Source organism: Poecilia reticulata, chromosome 1 (genome assembly GCF_904066995.2).
Source record: "Poecilia reticulata chromosome 1, P_reticulata-male-v2, whole genome shotgun sequence".
NCBI classification, from domain to species: Eukaryota; Metazoa; Chordata; class Actinopteri; order Cyprinodontiformes; family Poeciliidae; genus Poecilia; species Poecilia reticulata.
In genome coordinates this window covers 19,598,156-19,616,443 of record NC_088830.1, presented here as the reverse complement: position 1 = coordinate 19,616,443, position 18,288 = coordinate 19,598,156, and the positions used below count along the sequence as shown (strand labels likewise).

Below are 18,288 nucleotides of genomic sequence, written 5' to 3'. Positions count from 1 at the left end.
AAAAAGGCATGAAGACAGAGAACATCTGTTTTTCTCTTCTGCACCAGGGTGACTAATGTAGAGGGAAAAGTGAGAAAAAAAAATGGCATTTATCTTTTTTCCCCTTTTTTATGGCTACAGTTAGATGAACATTAACTGGACTGCAGCTGACTTTGTGGTTGCACAGCAACAGCTTAAAGATGCTTCCAGGATCTCAGTCTGTGCAACCCTCACAAAATAAAGGCAGAGCAGAGAAACTTATTTTTCTCCGCAGAACAAATCCCAACCTATTTTGTATATCCTGCGGTATACTGCAGGTATCACTACGTCAGTCTCTCCTATTTGGGTTTGTATGGTTTGCAGATTGTTCATTCCTGACAGTTATCTTGAAATAATAATGGTAATACTAGTAAAAAACAATTACATCCAATGATTTGTTACACTTTTCAGTCTAAAATTAGGAAAACTACCACACGAGCTTCTCTTATTCAGTATTCTGGCGGTGTATGATCCCGACCTTACTGTTGCACGTCCTTGATGCATGCAGAGTGCAGCAAAAGCCGTTTTTGGGGGATTGCATGCTTCAACCCATTTTAATATGCCTTTTCATTCTCAATACACTGTCGTTAAGCCCTGCAGCAGGGACTTGGAGCAACCATTTTGATGATGAGACTGATTGAAATAATGTTTCCGAAGTTGATATTTCATGGTTTTATAGTGCGAGAATGAGGCAGATCTGCAGAGAGACAGCGTTTCTCTGCCGTTCTTATCTAGCACAAATTCTTACATAATGAAAATAACATGAAGCAAACGCTGAAAGTATTCGAAGAACCCAGATGTCCTAGTTATACCACATGAATAGAATGTTTGTTTTGCCTTTAAATGCATTTGGCTGTTTAATTTTGTAAAAGCCAGCCATTAATATTGCATCCATGCAAAGTTTCTTTGACATTATTGCACTACATGTCAGTTTATTATATCCATGAGTAATAATGCCATCTGTAACACAATGCCCTGCTTAACAGCAGCTAAATAGGAACCCGAGCTTCAGATTTTCATGCTATTTCTGACTCTGCTTTATTCAGTCTTTCCTTCAAATGTCACCAGATTCTTACACTTTCACACTGAATTGTGTTTTTTTTTTTTTCCTGTACCGGCTACTTTTTATTTTCAGGATGTGCATACTTTTTGTTCCATGTACACCCACAGTTCATCTGCCGATCTGAGTAAACTTTTGCTTAGTAAATGAACACATATATATTTTACTCACTCCTGGTGTAAAAACCCTGTAATAATCTACAAACTCCCACAAATAACGTTTTCTAATCAAAATGTCATGCCAAGAAATGTCTTAGATCACACTTGATGTGGTCGTCTCTGGTCTGATCTGTGAAAATGTTCCTATCTTTATTCATTGCGCACATGGATGCCACTCATCCCAGCCACTTGACACTTCCTCCATCTTAAATTCGTTAGCAACAAGCTAACTTGTGTTGCGTATGCCAGCTGCATTTCCTGCTGTCTGACATTCTTGAAGATCTTACAAGTTAACATGATTACATTAATAAAATATGTGGCATGTTATTGCCACAGGGAGTTGCAAGTTGAAGCAGAATATAAAGCTTAAGAAACTAGATTATTGACTTGTTTCATTTAATTGTCTTATTTTTCTCAGTTGCTGTTGTGTACGATGCAGCCAGCTCTTTGATTATTCTATATTTTGTATAATGATTTTTTTTTTTTTTTTTTTTTTTTTTTTTACAAATTCCTCACTTGATGCCCTTTTCCTGTATAGAGTTTGTGATTCAATCAATGGTGAAATAATCACCCAGCTGGTAACAAAAATGATAAGCTGCAGCTTGACATTTTGTAGCTTTTGAAAGTGAAATTATTTTTCATTAAATTTTAAATTGTGACATACATTGTAATTACTATAATGATATTAAGAAATGAAATATGGTCTCAGGAATCAATCTTTTGACGTTGAAGATGAAATCAACAAGTGCCTCTGGAGTCTTGCTTTATCATTTTTGCTTCAGTATACAATCTAGATGTCATCAGGTTTTTGTGTTAGCATTGTTTTAAAATTGAATTGGTTCCTGTGTCTGATCTTGAAAAAGATCCTTCACCAAACGCTGATCTTTTAAGTGAAGCTGTCTCATAATATGAAGCAGCAACACACATATTTTGTCAATCATAATCACAAGTTTATCAACATGGTGGATCATAAAGCCCCTTAGAGCTGTTTTCTTTGAACCAAAAAGTAGGTAAATATACATTTTTACAAGAAACCGCGGCTTTGCAAACTGGGACAAAATGTAATTTGATGCTTCACAACAAGTAGGTAAGCCTGGTCAAAAACATATTAGAGTTGCAGCAGGAGAATTATGATTCTATAGTGTATTTTGGTCTGTGATTGCCAGAGTTTGTAAAACCTCATTTCTCGTTATCAGAAGAATATGCAGAAAAAGGCAATGTTTTTTTATATTTACATTGGTTGCAATCTTTTCAGCTACTTCTCAAACTACGTAGCTTTGAAACTTTGAATGAGCAGTACTGTCATAACAGAAATTCTGTCTTGTCATTTTGTCAAAATACTTTTCATCTTCCAAGAAAAGCTTTCAAATTTAGACCAGTTCTTGTTTTAAATTTGACCGATTTTCTGGCCAATTTCTGGAAACACAGGAGAAGAAGCTGTTAATGCTTAATTTTCAAATCTCTTTGTATCTTTGTAACTTAGAAGCCACGTCTCTAGAGGTTACCTTCTTATGCTTGTTCCTTTGCCTGAGTTTTTATATAGTGACAAGCTCAATTTTGGAAATGATCATTTTCACAAATGTCCCATTTTTAAGGATGGTCCAAGTTTTGACATGATGAATTTGATGGTCATTTGTCTCTGACAGTAAAACCCACCATGTTCCTTTGCTATTCTTTAAAAGCACCGAATAGAACAAAAATTCACATGGTTCTTGAATAGAAAAAAAAAGGAAAAAAGGTTACGTTTGAAAACGGTACACAATAGTACTGATCTCATAAAATGCATTATATATATATATATATATATATATATATATATTTAAAAAAACTCTATTTAAATTGTAAAAGAGATCACCCCATTTGTTTTCTGAAACAGTTTTTCCTTCCCTCATGGCAAACAGATATGATGTTCCAGTTTACACATTCACAGATGACTGGCATTATGGGCAGACTCCTGAAATATCTCATTAGCAGTCATCTAAAAGCTGTTTTCAGACTCACTATATGAATATCCTGGCAATGGACTTACACAGCAGAAGCTGCAGAGTTTTTTTTTAACACATAAAGATCAACGCTTTTTACTAAAAATATGTTTGCATTCTGAGGACATTTTTACATATCTTTGACTTAATTCCTGTATATTTCAGAAACCTCCACACGAGTACATTATTTTATGTAGACAATTTAGTTTCCATTTCCTTTTAGCGATTAAATAGCTGTGATGACAGCTTAAATCTGAACTTTAACAATGTGTTGCTTTTTGCAAGATTACGAAGGTGTTGTGTTCATTATGCCTCTGCATACTAATTGTGTCAAACTTTCACACGAATGTCAAACAGAATATATAAGTGATAACATTTATTATGCAAAAAAACCAAAAGTCAGTTTTGTTTTGACAGTAAAATAATGTGTGAGAACTGTTTTTTATTTGTAATTATTATTTCCTGTTAAACTCCTTAGATATATGATTTTCACTGGGTTGTCTGTACAGCTTTGATGCTTCATATGCATGCTGCAATTAGCAGCTTTCTTTGTTTGAGATCGCTAAAATATAGAAATATGTTCACACACATTTTGTTCAAAGTTTCATGTGAAAGCAATAATTAGATCACACCTAATGTTAACTATGAGAATGTCTGACACATTATCTTCACATTAAGTTTAGCAAACTTGTTTTAATAGTATGTCAGAGCCATCTGGATATTGCATTGGGGCCTTGAGTAGAATTAAATTATTTCACATCAACCCAACACAGCCCAAATTATATGCCTTTAATATTGTTTTGGTGTTTTGTGGGGTTTCTTCAGTTAATACAGGTGTTTTACAGGGACTAACAATCAATTGAACTGTTTTGCTTGAACAACCCATTCACAGGAATTATTAAGCTAATAACACATGGGGTAAATGGGCTTTCTTTGTATGTGTAGAAGTGATGCATTTGTGGCCTTCCCCATGTAAATAAAATTATACTGGGACAAAAGCACACAGGACTAAGCTGCAAAAAAAAGAAAAACAAAAAAGCTTTCCGACTACTTGGGCTGGCTTAGTTATCATGATTTATATCAACCACAAATGCACGTTTTATTTAAAAAAATAAAAGCTGATTAATGTGATTGTCAACTCAGCTAAAAACGACTCACTTTATTTGAAATGTAGAAGTGGGATTCCGATTACAGTGGAAGCTGATGATTTCACGTGTTGTGTTTCTCAGATAACTTTTTATCAGTTGATAAATGACCAACTACATCTGACTGTGCTGAATTATATAATTTGTCTTGATGTGGATTATAAGTGAATGTATATGAATCTTGACTACATGATTAGATTGTTCTGATTTAGACTGGATTGATTCAAATTGAATATGGAGCAAACTGGAGTATTTATTACAGTTGGTATAAAGTAAAGTGCTTTCATTGAAACATTCCGAGTTGGTTTTGTACAAGTTAAGGGAGCCGAGTCAAATTAAGTTGTAATCTTATTTTTTGGCATTTAAGCAACTGTATCTTAAGATGGACCACAGCTTATTCAAAATGAACATATTTTAATTACTTCACACCATTCGCTCCGTTCAAATAGGCCATCTAAAAATCAGAGATGTGTTTCTGTGTACAGAGAGCAGTAAAAGAAGAAGCTTCAATAAAGCAGTCTAGCCTCTGTCCGTTTTCAGTTTCCAGTGCTAACTAGTTTCCTGCGACAGTGATAAATGATCAAGCTTTTATTTCCATTTGTTCAATGCTGTTAGACTGCACAGAATCATGGGAGCGTTATAAACTTGGATAGATTTCTTTTTACTGCTTGTGTGGCAGAATTGGAGGCCTTTTTTTTAACCACTGACAAATAGCTGTTTGTTAGCTCAGTTTCTCCATAAAGTGTCATTCTGGTCTTTTATTTTTTTGCAACTGAATACAATAGCTGCCACAATTATGACATAGTCAGTATAATTGTAGCTCTCATGCCTCTCTTGTGTGCACAGTGCAAACCCTCTTTTGTAGTTTGTCTAATCTCACGGCAACATTTTGCTCAGTGTATTGCCAATTTACGCCTGTTGTCGTTAACAAAATGAATGTTTTATTTATGTTGTCAACCTAAGGATATATTACAGACCAGTTGCTAAAATTTGAAATGAAGGGTTTGGATTAACAAGCTGTCTTTTGTTCTTTTTTTCTTTTTTCTCTCTTTCTCTTTGGCATTCTTGTTGGATGTTTTGGCCCTCTGCTCTGCCTGGATTATTACAGGTAAGTCTATCTCTTGTGTTTTTGGCAACGCCTCTGGGCTGGATTAGCTCCTGTCTCTAGGCTGTCCCAGTAACAATGCTTTCTGGAATTGCATCTTAAGTACCTGTTGCACCTTGGGTGCATTTCAACCCAGCGATTTTGTAAACAGTGTGCACAGTCCTCCCCCCTTTTTTTTTCATCAGCTGACACTTGGCGAATGGGGCAATTGCATTTATGCAGCCAATCTCATAGGCTACTGGAGAGATGCCAATCTGGCCTCAAAGATAGGGAAGAAAGAGGGAGCAAGGAGAGCTGCTGGAATAGCTTTTATTCATTCTGACACAGATCAGATAAACGGGAAATGATAAATGTTGCCTATTTTTACTTCCCTTAACCTGTGTTAACTTTGAATTCCAAATCAAGCCCTCTTGGATGCAGCAACCTTTGAAATCTTATCTGAAGTTTACTCTGGATGATCTGAATATGAATTATTCATTAAAATGCTGTTGTATCTGTGACTATTTTAGTGCATAACTTTGATATTTCTTAGATTGGCAGACATTTGAGAAGGGAAAAGGATCCTTTGTTTAAAAGGCCACCGGTGAAAGCAAAAACGGTTGTTCATGACTTTGTATACTTGATAGCCTCTTTCTAAGCTTACCAGTGACAGATTGGTTGCATTTACAAAAAACGTTACACACAATAACCTTTGGACGAAAGGAAATAAAATTGGCATTCTATTTTGATCGATTTTGCTCTGCTTTGTCTAGCTTTGGAAATCTACAGTTAGTTTTGTTTGAAGTGTCAATTTTAGGAGCATTTTTAGATTACTGCTTAGCTGTAAAAAAAAAGCTGTTGCTTTTTTTTAATAACAGTTATAAATTTTATTATGATCATTTTATCTTATTGGTAAGTTATTAAAATTATGACAGGTTTCACCTTAGGTGCCAAGGCAGTTTCAGCTTCTGGCTCCTTAAAAGATGACATCTTGTTCGAATCTCTAACACTGAGGATCTTGTGTAATGTTATTAAAGTTTACTGTTGCACTATGTTGTTGCAAAGGCTTTGTCTTTCAGATGAAACAGCTGTAGATAAAATTAGAGGTACCTCCTAATAAATAACAATATCATCAAACAGTTCATTAGTTCAGTTAATTGTTCACCATAAATTAGACTCTTAGGAATGAGTGTGTGTACGATGTTTTGTGTCCTGCAATGGACTGGTGATCTATCCAGGGTGTATCCCATCTCTTGTCCAATAGAAATGGCCCCAATAGAGGGAATTTATTTCAGTAATTCAAAATATGAAACTCATATACAGGTTCATAAACACACCATTTGATTAGTCTTTATTTCTGTAAATACTAATGAATGTAATTTTCAGCAATTCAAAACTCAGAAAATGTGAATTTTGCACAAATGGTATGTCCTACTCATTCATAGGGGAAACTGCTGACTTGACAATTGTCAAGCAGACTTTCAAAAACAGAAATTGCTAAAGAGACTGGATGTCCACAGAGAGCTGCATTCAACTATACTCATAGGAAGTTGAGTGGAAGGTAACAGTGTGGTAGTGGAAGGTAACAGTGTGGTAGTGGAAGGTAACAGTGTGGTAGTGGAAGGTAAAAGTGTGGTAGTGGAAGGTAACAGTGTGGTAGAAGAAGGGGCATAAAGTTCAAGGATAATCACATTATTTGGTCAAGAAGCAAAGTTCATTCAAGAGTTTCAGGAGGAGAAATAGAAATGGTTCTGTCCATGCATGAGTTTGACTTTTTGAGCAAACTTCCGTTAATAAATTATGTGTTGGAAGATTTTTTTATTGACATAAACTCGCTTACCATGCAAGTTCATAAACATTGTGCAATTTATCACGTCTTTAGAAATTATGCGACACTCCAAGCAAAGCTGGACATATTTAGTTAAGAACAACTGACATAAAAAGTTAAGACCAAGGATATGTGTTCATCAGTTAGAAACCACCATGTTTAAAATGACATAACTTTCTTGGCTGCTTTCTATATTTTTCCACTTGACTGAATGTTTTCAATAGAATGTAATTTAATCAGCATTGATACTAATTGGAGACACTTGATTTTTTCTTTTTTTGGGCCCAACCATCCTGTCAAGCTCTGCCAAAATAATCTCCCGATAAGCTTTTCTATTGGAAGAAAACCGTGTGTATTAAATTTGCCTCCAAAATATTTTTTAATTATCACAGCCATTAGTGCAGTTAGAAATATTTATGTAGTTGATTAAGTCTTTATGTTACAGCATTATCACAGCATTCCTGATACCTGTATCTTGTGTGTCACCCGTCTGCAGCAGAAACAATTTTTAGAACCTCTGCCGTCTGCAACAAACATGGATTAAGAAACCACATCAGTTCATGCGTATGAGGTGTTGACATGTTTAGCCTTTATTGTCTTGGATTTGTTCAATATCCAATCAGCTTTGCTGTTTTTTTTTCACCAAAGGTATGAGTAACAATGATAAATGAGTAGAAAATCTTGTGTCCTGCCAGAGATAAAGCTTTGTCGTTCAGCCACGCTAATGCGCTGGATATAAGGCACTGACCCACATCTGCTCTTATACAGGTTACATGAAGCCCCAGATGCAGACCCAGCTGTTGTTAGCCCGTGTATTATCTCACCCACTCACCCCGATGGTAATGTTAAAAGCAAGGCAGCTCATCAGCACAGGCTAATCCAGCCAAAGCGTTTGAATTTCTACAGGAAAAAGCAATTATAGTAATAAACTTAGCCACTGTCTGTCAGTCTAAATATTCAACAGATAACCTTAACCCCATTTCCTATCAAGTTTCATATTTAGCAGCAATGACTTTCTTTTCCTACAGTGCTGTATTTGTGTTAGAATAATGACTCCTGAGTCATTGTTATTAATTCAGCGTTCGATCTGCGTGGTGCATGTAAATGAAGCAGTGGGAAGCAAGACCTATAGGCTGCCTGGAGAGTTAGTCTATGTAATGAATGCAATTACACTGCTCTACTGGACCATTGTCATTTTTTTTCTGTTAACTTGCTTTTTTGACTGTGTGTTTCACATCTATGCTTCATTTCTGCATCTAAATGTAAAAAGTCCTAGGGTATGCCCTGTTTTAATTAATCCCCAGTTTGTATGTAGGTTATATAAATACCAGGATTGTGTAAGTGGATTATGTGACATTGTTAACAATCAGGATCTGACAAAAAAAATAAAATAAAAGCACAACAAAGGGAATGGGTAAAAGAGAGAGATTTAGTATTTTAAAGAGAATGCTGATAATGATTAAGATATTGATCCTTCAAACCCCACCTGTTAAAAAAGAAGCTGAGGAAAGCCGCCCCCACTCTGTCGTTAGTCATCATCAGCTTCTTACAACCCACTGCGGTACACGCTGCCACCCATGATTTAGCTCTCCATCCAGTTATGAGGGGGTGTTAAGTGTTTATTATGCCGCAACGGTCCCAGTCGCAATGAGAAAGCAGAATGTTGCCTGATCAATACCTCTCACAGGAAGCCGGGTTAATTTATTTTTTAAGGATCTGCTTGCATCTCTAAGGGCTTTCTTGCTGTAAGTCGAAATGCAAGTCGTTTCCTGAAGATGTGCAGATTGACATTTTATCACTGACACTGCTGTTTAGGGACTTAGTGCTGACACTCTGACACAAAAGTGAAGGCATCACCTTTTGTGTGCTCTACGTTCTGCCTTTGTTTTTGTAATTTGAAACCTGGTTTGCTCTGTTCTCAACAAGGCACAAGAGTCTGACAGCTCCGACTGCTGCGCTTGCTGATTGATTGTGTGGCTAACGTGTTTATAGATAATGCAGTTGGCAGCTCTCCATACCGTTTGAGTCTGCAGGTTCTGTTTGATGGTGCAGCTTAACCATTCACACATACCGTCACGGTGAACACACAAGAGCTCTTTGCTGGTAATGCACCAGTTTATCACCTAGTGACTGGAACTGGGTGCTTTTCACCTTGACCAACTGATTGGAAAGGCAAAAGAAAATGAAATCTTTTTCATCATTAAATAAAATAAACTTAAATGCTACGAAGTAAAAGCAATGGCAGCACTCATCAATATGGAAGTTGTTAAGAAGATCACTTAAAAATTTACTTAAGGGAAGCTCAAAATCTGCTGAAAACTATTTAAAAAGAGAGGAAACTTGTCTCTAGCTCAATCAGGCTGCAAGGAAGAAAGAGAGAACAGAGTTTTCAGCAATTAACAGGAAGGATGAACCACATACTGCTAATGTAGCATGTAAAAAAAGACAGCAATATCTACTCTGTCATCATTTTGTCTTAAATTTACCTGATGGGTGACTGTAAACTGCTAAAATGTGAATAATACACATTTTAATGCTGTTAACTGTACTTTTAAAAATAGGTTGAAATCCACTGAATTCTTTACTCTTTGTGCAAACAAAACTATCTCATAGTTTTACCATTTCATTTTTTTGACATAACTCTACCTTTATTGACATTAAAGGTGGAGTTATTGACAAACTTTACATGAATGAATATCTGCTGAAGAATCATGACTGTATTTGTCATTTCAAACATAAATTTTTGAACACACAACAATGACTTGGCATTTGTTAGCATGTGGCCTGAATATCATTTAGCACATCTAAAACAGCTGCACTTCTGAGATGTGTCCCCTCGTATACTACCTTTGAGCGAAACAACACAATGTTGTGATTTATTAAAAAAATAAATAAATCACAACCTCATTATGCTTGTATCATGCAGTTGGAATGTGAAACATTTATTACTCCTCAAAGCACTGGAGGGTTTCCGTACTACAAATTATTTAGTTGTGAAAATATAAAGGAGGGTTGAAACACATTATTGCCACTGTGATCCTTTTGGTTACCACTCATCTGTATTGATTTTTTACTGAGGATCATCAATCAAGACATTCATAATGGATGCTGTCTGAGAGCACCTATCTCCCTTCTGGGAATCATCACCTCAAGCTCGGGTCAAGCAGAGATTTGATCTGTTGTCAGTTAGATGAATTGATGTTTTTCTCCTTATTCGCTCCACCTTACAAACACAGAGTGAAAAGAGATGAAAGGTAAAGGTGAGCAGAGATAGAAAGAATTCCAAAGTAGTTTTTAATGTCGGCCCCAAAGACTCAAAGCTATTAAAATATTCAAAGCCGTTCTCGATCACCTTTCGCCCTGCTTGCTTGTTTAAGAAAAGAGTGAAATGAAATCAATAGCCATACCAGTCCCAGCCCTCAATGTCGGGTATCATCTAATATTTATATAAATGAGGCCTCAGCCTCAAATTTACCCTGCAGTTGCATGTTTAAGGTCCTGTAAAGGACTCAAACAGGGCTGAAATTCTTGACAGGATGTGAGGATGAAATAAATCTCAGTCCCTGTCATGATTGCTACAGCAGTCATTTGCATCCTCATGATCTGACAGGATATGACTAACAGCCATGTTGAGTCTTAAAGTGGAACACCTTTGCTACCATAAATATGAAATGGATCATAAATTCCCACATGGCAACTTTGAGCCATTATTGTTCTCAAAAAGCATGGCTCACGGCAAAAAAACTGCAGAGAGAGGTTCTTTTTGCTACTTTAGTACCTCATACCGACAATAAATGTGTTCAACGAAGTTAATCAACTTTTTACTTACTAAAAACATTACCATGCAACATTGTGGACACTGTACGTCAGGTTTGACACGTAAATTTCACCTAACTGGTTTGATAGTAATTATTGATTAATTAATTTTCAACAATGCTAGGAAGGGTTGTGTGTATGCTCATACCAGCTGAGATAACCTGAGCTACTTCATCTTTTCAATATTAGTACTTTGACTGGATGTCAAAGAAGGCAGAAAATGTAGTTTGCCATATGTGTCTAGCTAATATTTTTACCCCTCTAGAATGAATTTTGTTACATTTCTGTAAACTTTTACAAAATACTGTCACAGGTTTACCATTTGTTTTATCTATTTTACTTAGAACTTTTGTGAAATGGAAATTTATTGTATAAATTGAAAGTTATCTTTGGAACAATGTAAACACAATATCAAACTATGTAATGATAAGCAGTTCACATTTAAGGTAAAAATATCCTAAATTACTGCCAAGTTATTTTTTTTTTTGTCGAACATTCAGACACTTTATTGACTCGTGGAAATTAAACCCTCTTTGCTTCAGGCTAAGCTTATCATCAGGCTTTGTGTCGCCTCTAAAATGTTCTACCAAGTTAAACTAAACAAACCCCCCTTCACCCTAACATGAAGCTTTTTGGACAGTTAATTTTATTGTAAAGAAAACAAGTTTATAATGGCTGCTAAGTAAAAATTTTTTGTAACATTAAAGTCATTGGGTGATATTTTGACAAATAATGTCAAGATGTTTCCCAGTTGCAAATGTTTTCTGTTGCATATATTCTATTTCAGAATGAGTAGTATCTTTTTTTTAAATTCAAGGTTATCCTATATTACTGCCAAATTCTTTTCTCCCCACTTTCAGACACGTAATTGCCTGAGGGACCTTCAGTTCTCATCACTTTTCATTAGGCTGATCTTACCTCAAGGCTTTATATCACCTATAACATGTTTCACCAATTTAAACCAAACTAAACCATTCTTCACTGTGACATGGCCATTTTTGGGGGTCATTTAAATGCATATTCTTGAGAAATACAAGCTTATCATTTATGCTTAGGATTGTTTTTAGGAACTTGAACAAGGTAAAGAAAGTAGTCCTTTTGAAACTGAGCATGTAATGATTGTCAGTGATTTCTTAAACACTTTATTCCTGCTGACTTACAAATCGTAAACATCTTTATTTTTTTTAAATTTATTTCAAAATAACACAGAATGATGCAAAATTATCGTTTTCACAGAAAAGCATTTGCAAATTCGATATATCTACGCTGCCCCTGCCGTAGGAGTCTGCAGAACATGGTGAACGGAATGTAAGATGCAGCCACAGTATGAGAATATGCACACTAGAGAGCAGTCTGTTACCTCTTTCTGCAGTGGTGGTGATCAACCAAACCCCCCATCCCCTCGTTTCACGCAGCACACTGTTCATTTCACAGTAGCCAGGAAACACCACATCTCTTAGTTTGCACTAATTTACACAGTGAAGACCAGAGGAAGATTTACACACACATACACACCTCTGCATGGCCTTGTATTCAACAAACATTTTATATCACATGAAAACACAGTGGTAAACACCGCATGTGCAAATATTGCTTGAAGCTGGTGGATAATCTCCTCAGGAGTTCTGACACTACTTGAATTACATTTTTATCTACATGTGCATGGTTTAAATGATTGAAGAATTTGTGTGTTTTAAATTGGCCAAATGATGCAAATCTATTCTATGGCAGCCAAAGGGTGGTGAACGGTCTAGAATATGATCTTTCTGCTTCCTTTACTTCAATGCAACACGAGCGGCGATGTAATAAAATTAAAACATGCTTACAAAATTTAAATTGATTATTTTAAATCTGTTCACAGTGAAGGAATGAGGAAGAAACTAAGCTGATAAGACAACAAAATGAATGGTAAACCAACAAATAAGGCTGAAGCAGTTTGGATGAAATGGAGATATCGGTTTGCCTTTTTCAATTAAATTTTTTTCCCCAGTATTTCATCAATTTCTTTTTCCTCTCTTTTTTCTTTTTTTTCTCGGTTTGATACACTATAGAATCATGGCTCTCTTGTCCAGGAGCACAAAGACTACATCTAATGTCGTTCTTCCACTGGGACAGGCTTCTCACATACAAAATGAGTGTACTGTGAATAGTGGTTCATTTATTTAAACATTTTTTTGTACTTTACAAAAGAAATAGATTATCTTTTTTTTCAATTTCTCCACACTTGCACTTCTTTTAGCATATTTTACAGACTTTTATTTTTACATTTTTAATTAAACATTTTTTTTTTTTCATATTTTAAATGCTCCTCAAATATTGTATGCACCATAATACAAATGGTTTGCTGATTTTCTTTTCCTTATTTTTTTTCTCATCTTGTTTGTCTCCAGTTTATCTTTAAACAATATTTAAATGTTCTGAAATAGAAAGACACATTAAAGCTCAAATATTCTTCCGTGAGATAAAAGCTCCCAGTACACAAAACATATTCCTTTCTGTTTTTCGTCAGAGCATCAACACGTCCCATTGCCAGGTGCCCATTATGCTTTTTGATTTCAAATTAGCAGTAGAGAGCAGTAGCCATAAATCCACCACAGTCAGCAATGTAAAGCATACTCCCTCTACATCACAGTGAAAAGCTGTGTAAAAAGTGTTCAGAAGATGAAATAATTCCCTTTTGTTCTACAACATCTCCCTCTCTTTAGTATCCAAAAAGGGATTTACTGTATATCCACATAATCACAGGTAAAGACGTAGTCAAAAAGCACAGTCACACCTCACATTCTCGTGAAGGTTGCTGTTGGCAAGTGCAAGAGCCGTATTCGTTAATGATAACCAAAGCTCCCTCAATGTGGTTAGGTTTATAGTCAACATAGTACTCCGGTGTAGAAATTGCAGCCATCTGCTGCATGCTTTGCTTTTGCTTCTGCTTACGGCGCTGACTGCTGAAGCACTGCCTCAGTTGCCTTATTCCAGCTGGAAAGCACTTCCATGCCACGTACAGAATGAGAACTACGATGAGAAAGGAGAAGATGAGTGCCATGGTACCAGTCACTACCTTGTGGATCTGCATGGTGCTTTCCAGGTCGTCGTGGCCCACTGTGACAGTATAAGAACTTGTGACCACCTCACTGCCCTCACCCTCATACGGATTTGGGGTAAAAGGTCCCAGAAACACAGAGCCACCCTTGGCCAGATCCCTTGTTGATGCATACAGGCCTGCTGTGGTCACCTCTGCCGACGAATCACATAGCTGAAAAGCATAGACTGCATCCAACACATCCTCACCCTGTGCAGTGTCGGGGCTTGAACACAGCAGGGAGCTGTCACGCTGGCCTCTGAAGGCACTCAGCCAAGAGGCCAAGGCACACACATTGCGGCTGCACTCCCAGTCATTGCCTGCCAGGGTAATGCTGTCCAGAGACGACCACGAATCCAGGATGCGTTGGTCCAAAGAAGCCAAGCGATTCGAGTCAAGCATCAGCACCTTCAGGTTGGGAGTACTCTCAAAAACATGTGTCTCAATGTACTCGATTTCGTTGGCTGACAGGTCAATCTTCTCTAAGAAATGCCAGGTCCACTCCAGGGTGTTGACAACAATTGTGGCATGATTGTTGTGCATGTAAAGGGTACGTAAAGAGATGAGACGAGGAAAATGGGCAAGGTTGACTTTTACCAACTCATTGTGCTCAAGATGCAACTCTGTCAACTTGAAAAGACCAGCAAAGGAATTCCTTGCCAGGCTCTGTAGTTGGTTGTATCCCAAGTCCAGAAACTGCATGCTCCTGCAGTCTTGAAAAATACGCACTGGCACAAATTTGAGAGTGTTGTAGCGCAAATGCAAATTGGTGAGCTTTCTAAGGCCATGGAACAGGTCGGGCTCGAGTGTCTGCAGCCTGTTGTATGAGAGATCCAAAATGCGTAGGTTTGGGAGGGGCCTGAAGGTACCATTTGGCAGACTCTCAATCCGATTGCTGCTCAGGTCCAACTCCTTGACCCGTCTCAGCCTCTCAAACGCACCCTCCTCTACAATGTCAATGTTGTTATGATCTAGATAAAGCCAGGTTAGCTGTGACAGACCAGCTAGTTGGCCTTCACGCAGTTCGGTCAAGTTGTTCTCTCTCATAGACAGGCCCATGGCACTGCTCAGATTGCGGGGGATGTCTGTGAGGTTGAGCCCCTCGCAGTACAGCAGCTTGCTGTCGCAGCGGCACAGCCTTGGACAAACCGCCTCTGCCAAGGAAACAGTTCTCAGAAAAATACCCAATGAGCACAGTATCAACCCGGGGGGTTTCTTCAGTGGCCACTTTAAGTACAGTCCAATTAGGAGGAAATCCATTAGCATAAATATCCAGGAATGTCAGGGAGAAAATGTCCATTGAACCACTCTGGATATTATTTTTGCACCTCTCAGATCATTTTTTCCAACATATGTGATTAAACTGTTGAGTTCATTTGGTCTTTGTATTTTATTTGCAGAGATGGATATATTTATTTTATGCAGTCCAACGACAGGTCTTTTGTCCAAAATGTGAAAAATAAAGAGCAGTTCTGTTTTGCTAATGAGAGATATTCGGCAGTGGGTGGAGAGTAGAGGGGATGAAAAATGAAACTGTCCTTTCCAGTCGCTCTTATTCAAAATGATTCTTACTCACCCCTATCCAAAAGCTGACAATCTCCATTTAGCATCTTGCTTTGTGTCCCAACACTAATTATGTACGAATCTGAAAAAGACCCCACTGTGGCACACATCCCCCCCCTCCCCGCCTTTTCTCTTTTCAGTGGACACCAGATCCTTGGCAGGCTTACAATGTCTTAGTTCTCTTCAAGTGAAAGAGCCAGAAAGAGGAAGAATCCAAGTAGCTTTCAGCGAGATGGTAGGAAGTGCAAGTTCCCCCGTCTGCATTCATGAGCTCTGTCTCTTTTGCTCCTCTGCAGTCTTCTGCTGCAAAGATCAGAGGGAAGAAGAGACAACCAAAGCAACAAGAAAAACCGATGAAGAATAATTTCTGAGTGTCTGTCTTTTCTCCTCCTCTCTGATTAAGTTTCAGCTGAGCTGTTGAAACGTATAGCTGTTCGTCTCAGGAAGAAATCACTGTCTTTTGAGGTTTAAATCCATTTAAGCTGTAATCGTGTCTCCTGTGACGAAAGCGAGAAAAAAATATATATTGCAGAGGTGACTCCTCTTCTCAGTTTTCTTGTGTAACAGCATTCCTTGTCATCCCAGTGGCTGATATCTGTTTATAGGCGACGTGCATCCCCTGTGGTTCGCAGGTTTTGTTCACTCTCTTGCTCTCCAAATGTTTTGTCAGCCAGCTGGAAGAAGCTGCTGGAGGCTGGTGCTGGTCCGGCAGGCAGGGGCGGTAAATGTGGGAAGCGAAGGAGCGAGCAATCCCTTGCAGCAGACCAGTACACTGACAGCGCATGCAGAAGCACCTTCTGTTCACTGAGTGTCGTAAGCCACTCACAATTCAGAGTGCTCTCTCCCTCTCTCCCTCTCTTTCCCTTGATCGCTTACTCACTTGTTCATGCCGCTCCCTCCTTTATTTCCCCTCCTCCCTCTCGCATCCTACATCCTTGCTTTTTTTTTCCTAGCCATGTTTTTTATCTTTGGCTCATTTATTTACATATTCAAAAAGGGTTGGACTTAAACCAGGGGCTTAAATAAACCCCCTGCTTCCACTAACCCACACCTCCGTCTCTCGTGTTATGAATTGCGCCTCTTCTGACTCTCCGAGTTTCTGATATTAGCGTTGCTTTGATTAAGCCAAGAAGCAGTAACAAGCATCTGCTTGCATGTTAAGTATTATGTGTCCACGTACATTAAAACAGAGAATGATGGTAAACATGTATAATGTTACATACTGTAGCCTGGACAGCATGGGGAATCACTTCATTTCAACAATAATTCAATAGTGATAAGTTTACACAAAGTATTTGTCTAATATTGCATATATGACTATGTTTGAATCAAACTCATGCTATTGATATTCATCATTTATCCCTGCCAACAATAAAAGCTTTAGTATAATGAGTCAAGACTAGAGTATGACATTCTTCATTTAATCAAACTGTCCTGTAGCCAAGCATTCGGTGTCATTTTCAATTATAGACTGGCTAGGCATTTTGAATACAGATGTAATTGCTTGCCAAATAATATTAGTATAAAGATATAACATAAATATCTCTCTCTGGAGATCCACTCCCATCTCACTGACTGGAGTTCTCTGGAATTACTGCTTGCTTTGTCATCTTTCTCCTTTTAATTTTCAAAGACAATAAGCTGTGACCTAAGCCATGCCATACATCTTGCAAATCAGCCAGGTCTGCAGTCAATCTTTTTCTTCTTTGTGTTAACCTTTCATCATTACTATTTATTAATTCAGTCTGTTAAATGTTCAATAAACACTTATTTTGCAAAGCCAATCCTGTGACATGAACATAAAAGCTGAAATTAAGAAGGGCAAGGGTGTTTGTCTTTGAATGTGGATTGGTTGTTAGTATCAGAGAGGCTGCTTGGATAATTTCAAAAACTATCTATAATCTACTAGTGTTTTCACACAAAAACGTATCCGGTTGTAGTTGGTGGGATGAAAATAGATTGTTGTTGTCAGAGGTCAAGGAGAATGAGACTGAGACTTACTGAAGATAATTGAACAGCATAGGTAGCTCAAACCAAGGTAGGTTCGACACCATTTCTAAATTCACAAAGGATTATCCATTGCATATTTTGCTAGTGTAGCAAAACTGTGTTGTTCACCACCCTGATTTAGAGTACGAACTTTGGTGCGTCAGAAAATGCCAGCAGACATTCAAGGAAATGTTGACGGTGTCCATGTGTTTGTAGAAAAGCATGTAATTTGAGAAAGAAACCTCCTCTCACATTTACTACGTCAGAGAGAAATTATGAAAAAAAAAGCAAAAAGAGAACAGGGCTGAAAACATAATAAAAGAAGAGCAAAATAGGTAGTTTTCCTTTGTGTACATAATAAGGTCTAATAAGGTCATTTTCAAGTTTAGACAAGGGCTGAACAAAACCTTGACATTTACCAAAAGAGACCATGTTGTGCCACCATTCTTTGTCCCAGCAGCTTCCAAAGTGACACTCCGTTATTCTCACTCTCCTATCCTAATTAGGATTTATAAAGAAAAAGAAAGATGACTCACAATACTTGTGAATGTGCAATATTTGGTTAC

General features: G+C 37.5%; 2 protein-coding genes across 4 annotated transcripts in view; one reads left to right on the top strand and one right to left on the bottom strand.

The window, feature by feature from the left end:
* The window catches only part of ctnna2 (catenin (cadherin-associated protein), alpha 2), a 322,747-nt gene that overhangs the window by 159,691 nt on the left and 144,768 nt on the right, over nucleotides 1-18,288 (top strand). Inside the window, exon 8 of one of the 3 annotated variants that reach the window (XM_008413718.3) lies at nucleotides 5,472-6,188. The exons of the other annotated variants lie outside the window; for them this stretch is intronic. Coding sequence (XP_008411940.1) covers nucleotides 5,472-5,531 — 60 coding nt within the window. The 3' untranslated portion in view covers nucleotides 5,532-6,188. Of the gene's footprint in view, nucleotides 1-5,471; nucleotides 6,189-18,288 lie in introns of those variants that run through there. 3 annotated transcript variants of the gene reach the window in all.
* Nucleotides 12,211-16,598, bottom strand: lrrtm1 (leucine rich repeat transmembrane neuronal 1). Its single transcript, XM_008413730.3, has one exon. It carries the CDS (start codon nucleotides 15,434-15,436, stop codon nucleotides 13,862-13,864), a length of 1,575 nt encoding a protein of 524 aa, XP_008411952.1. The 5' UTR covers nucleotides 15,437-16,598; the 3' UTR covers nucleotides 12,211-13,861.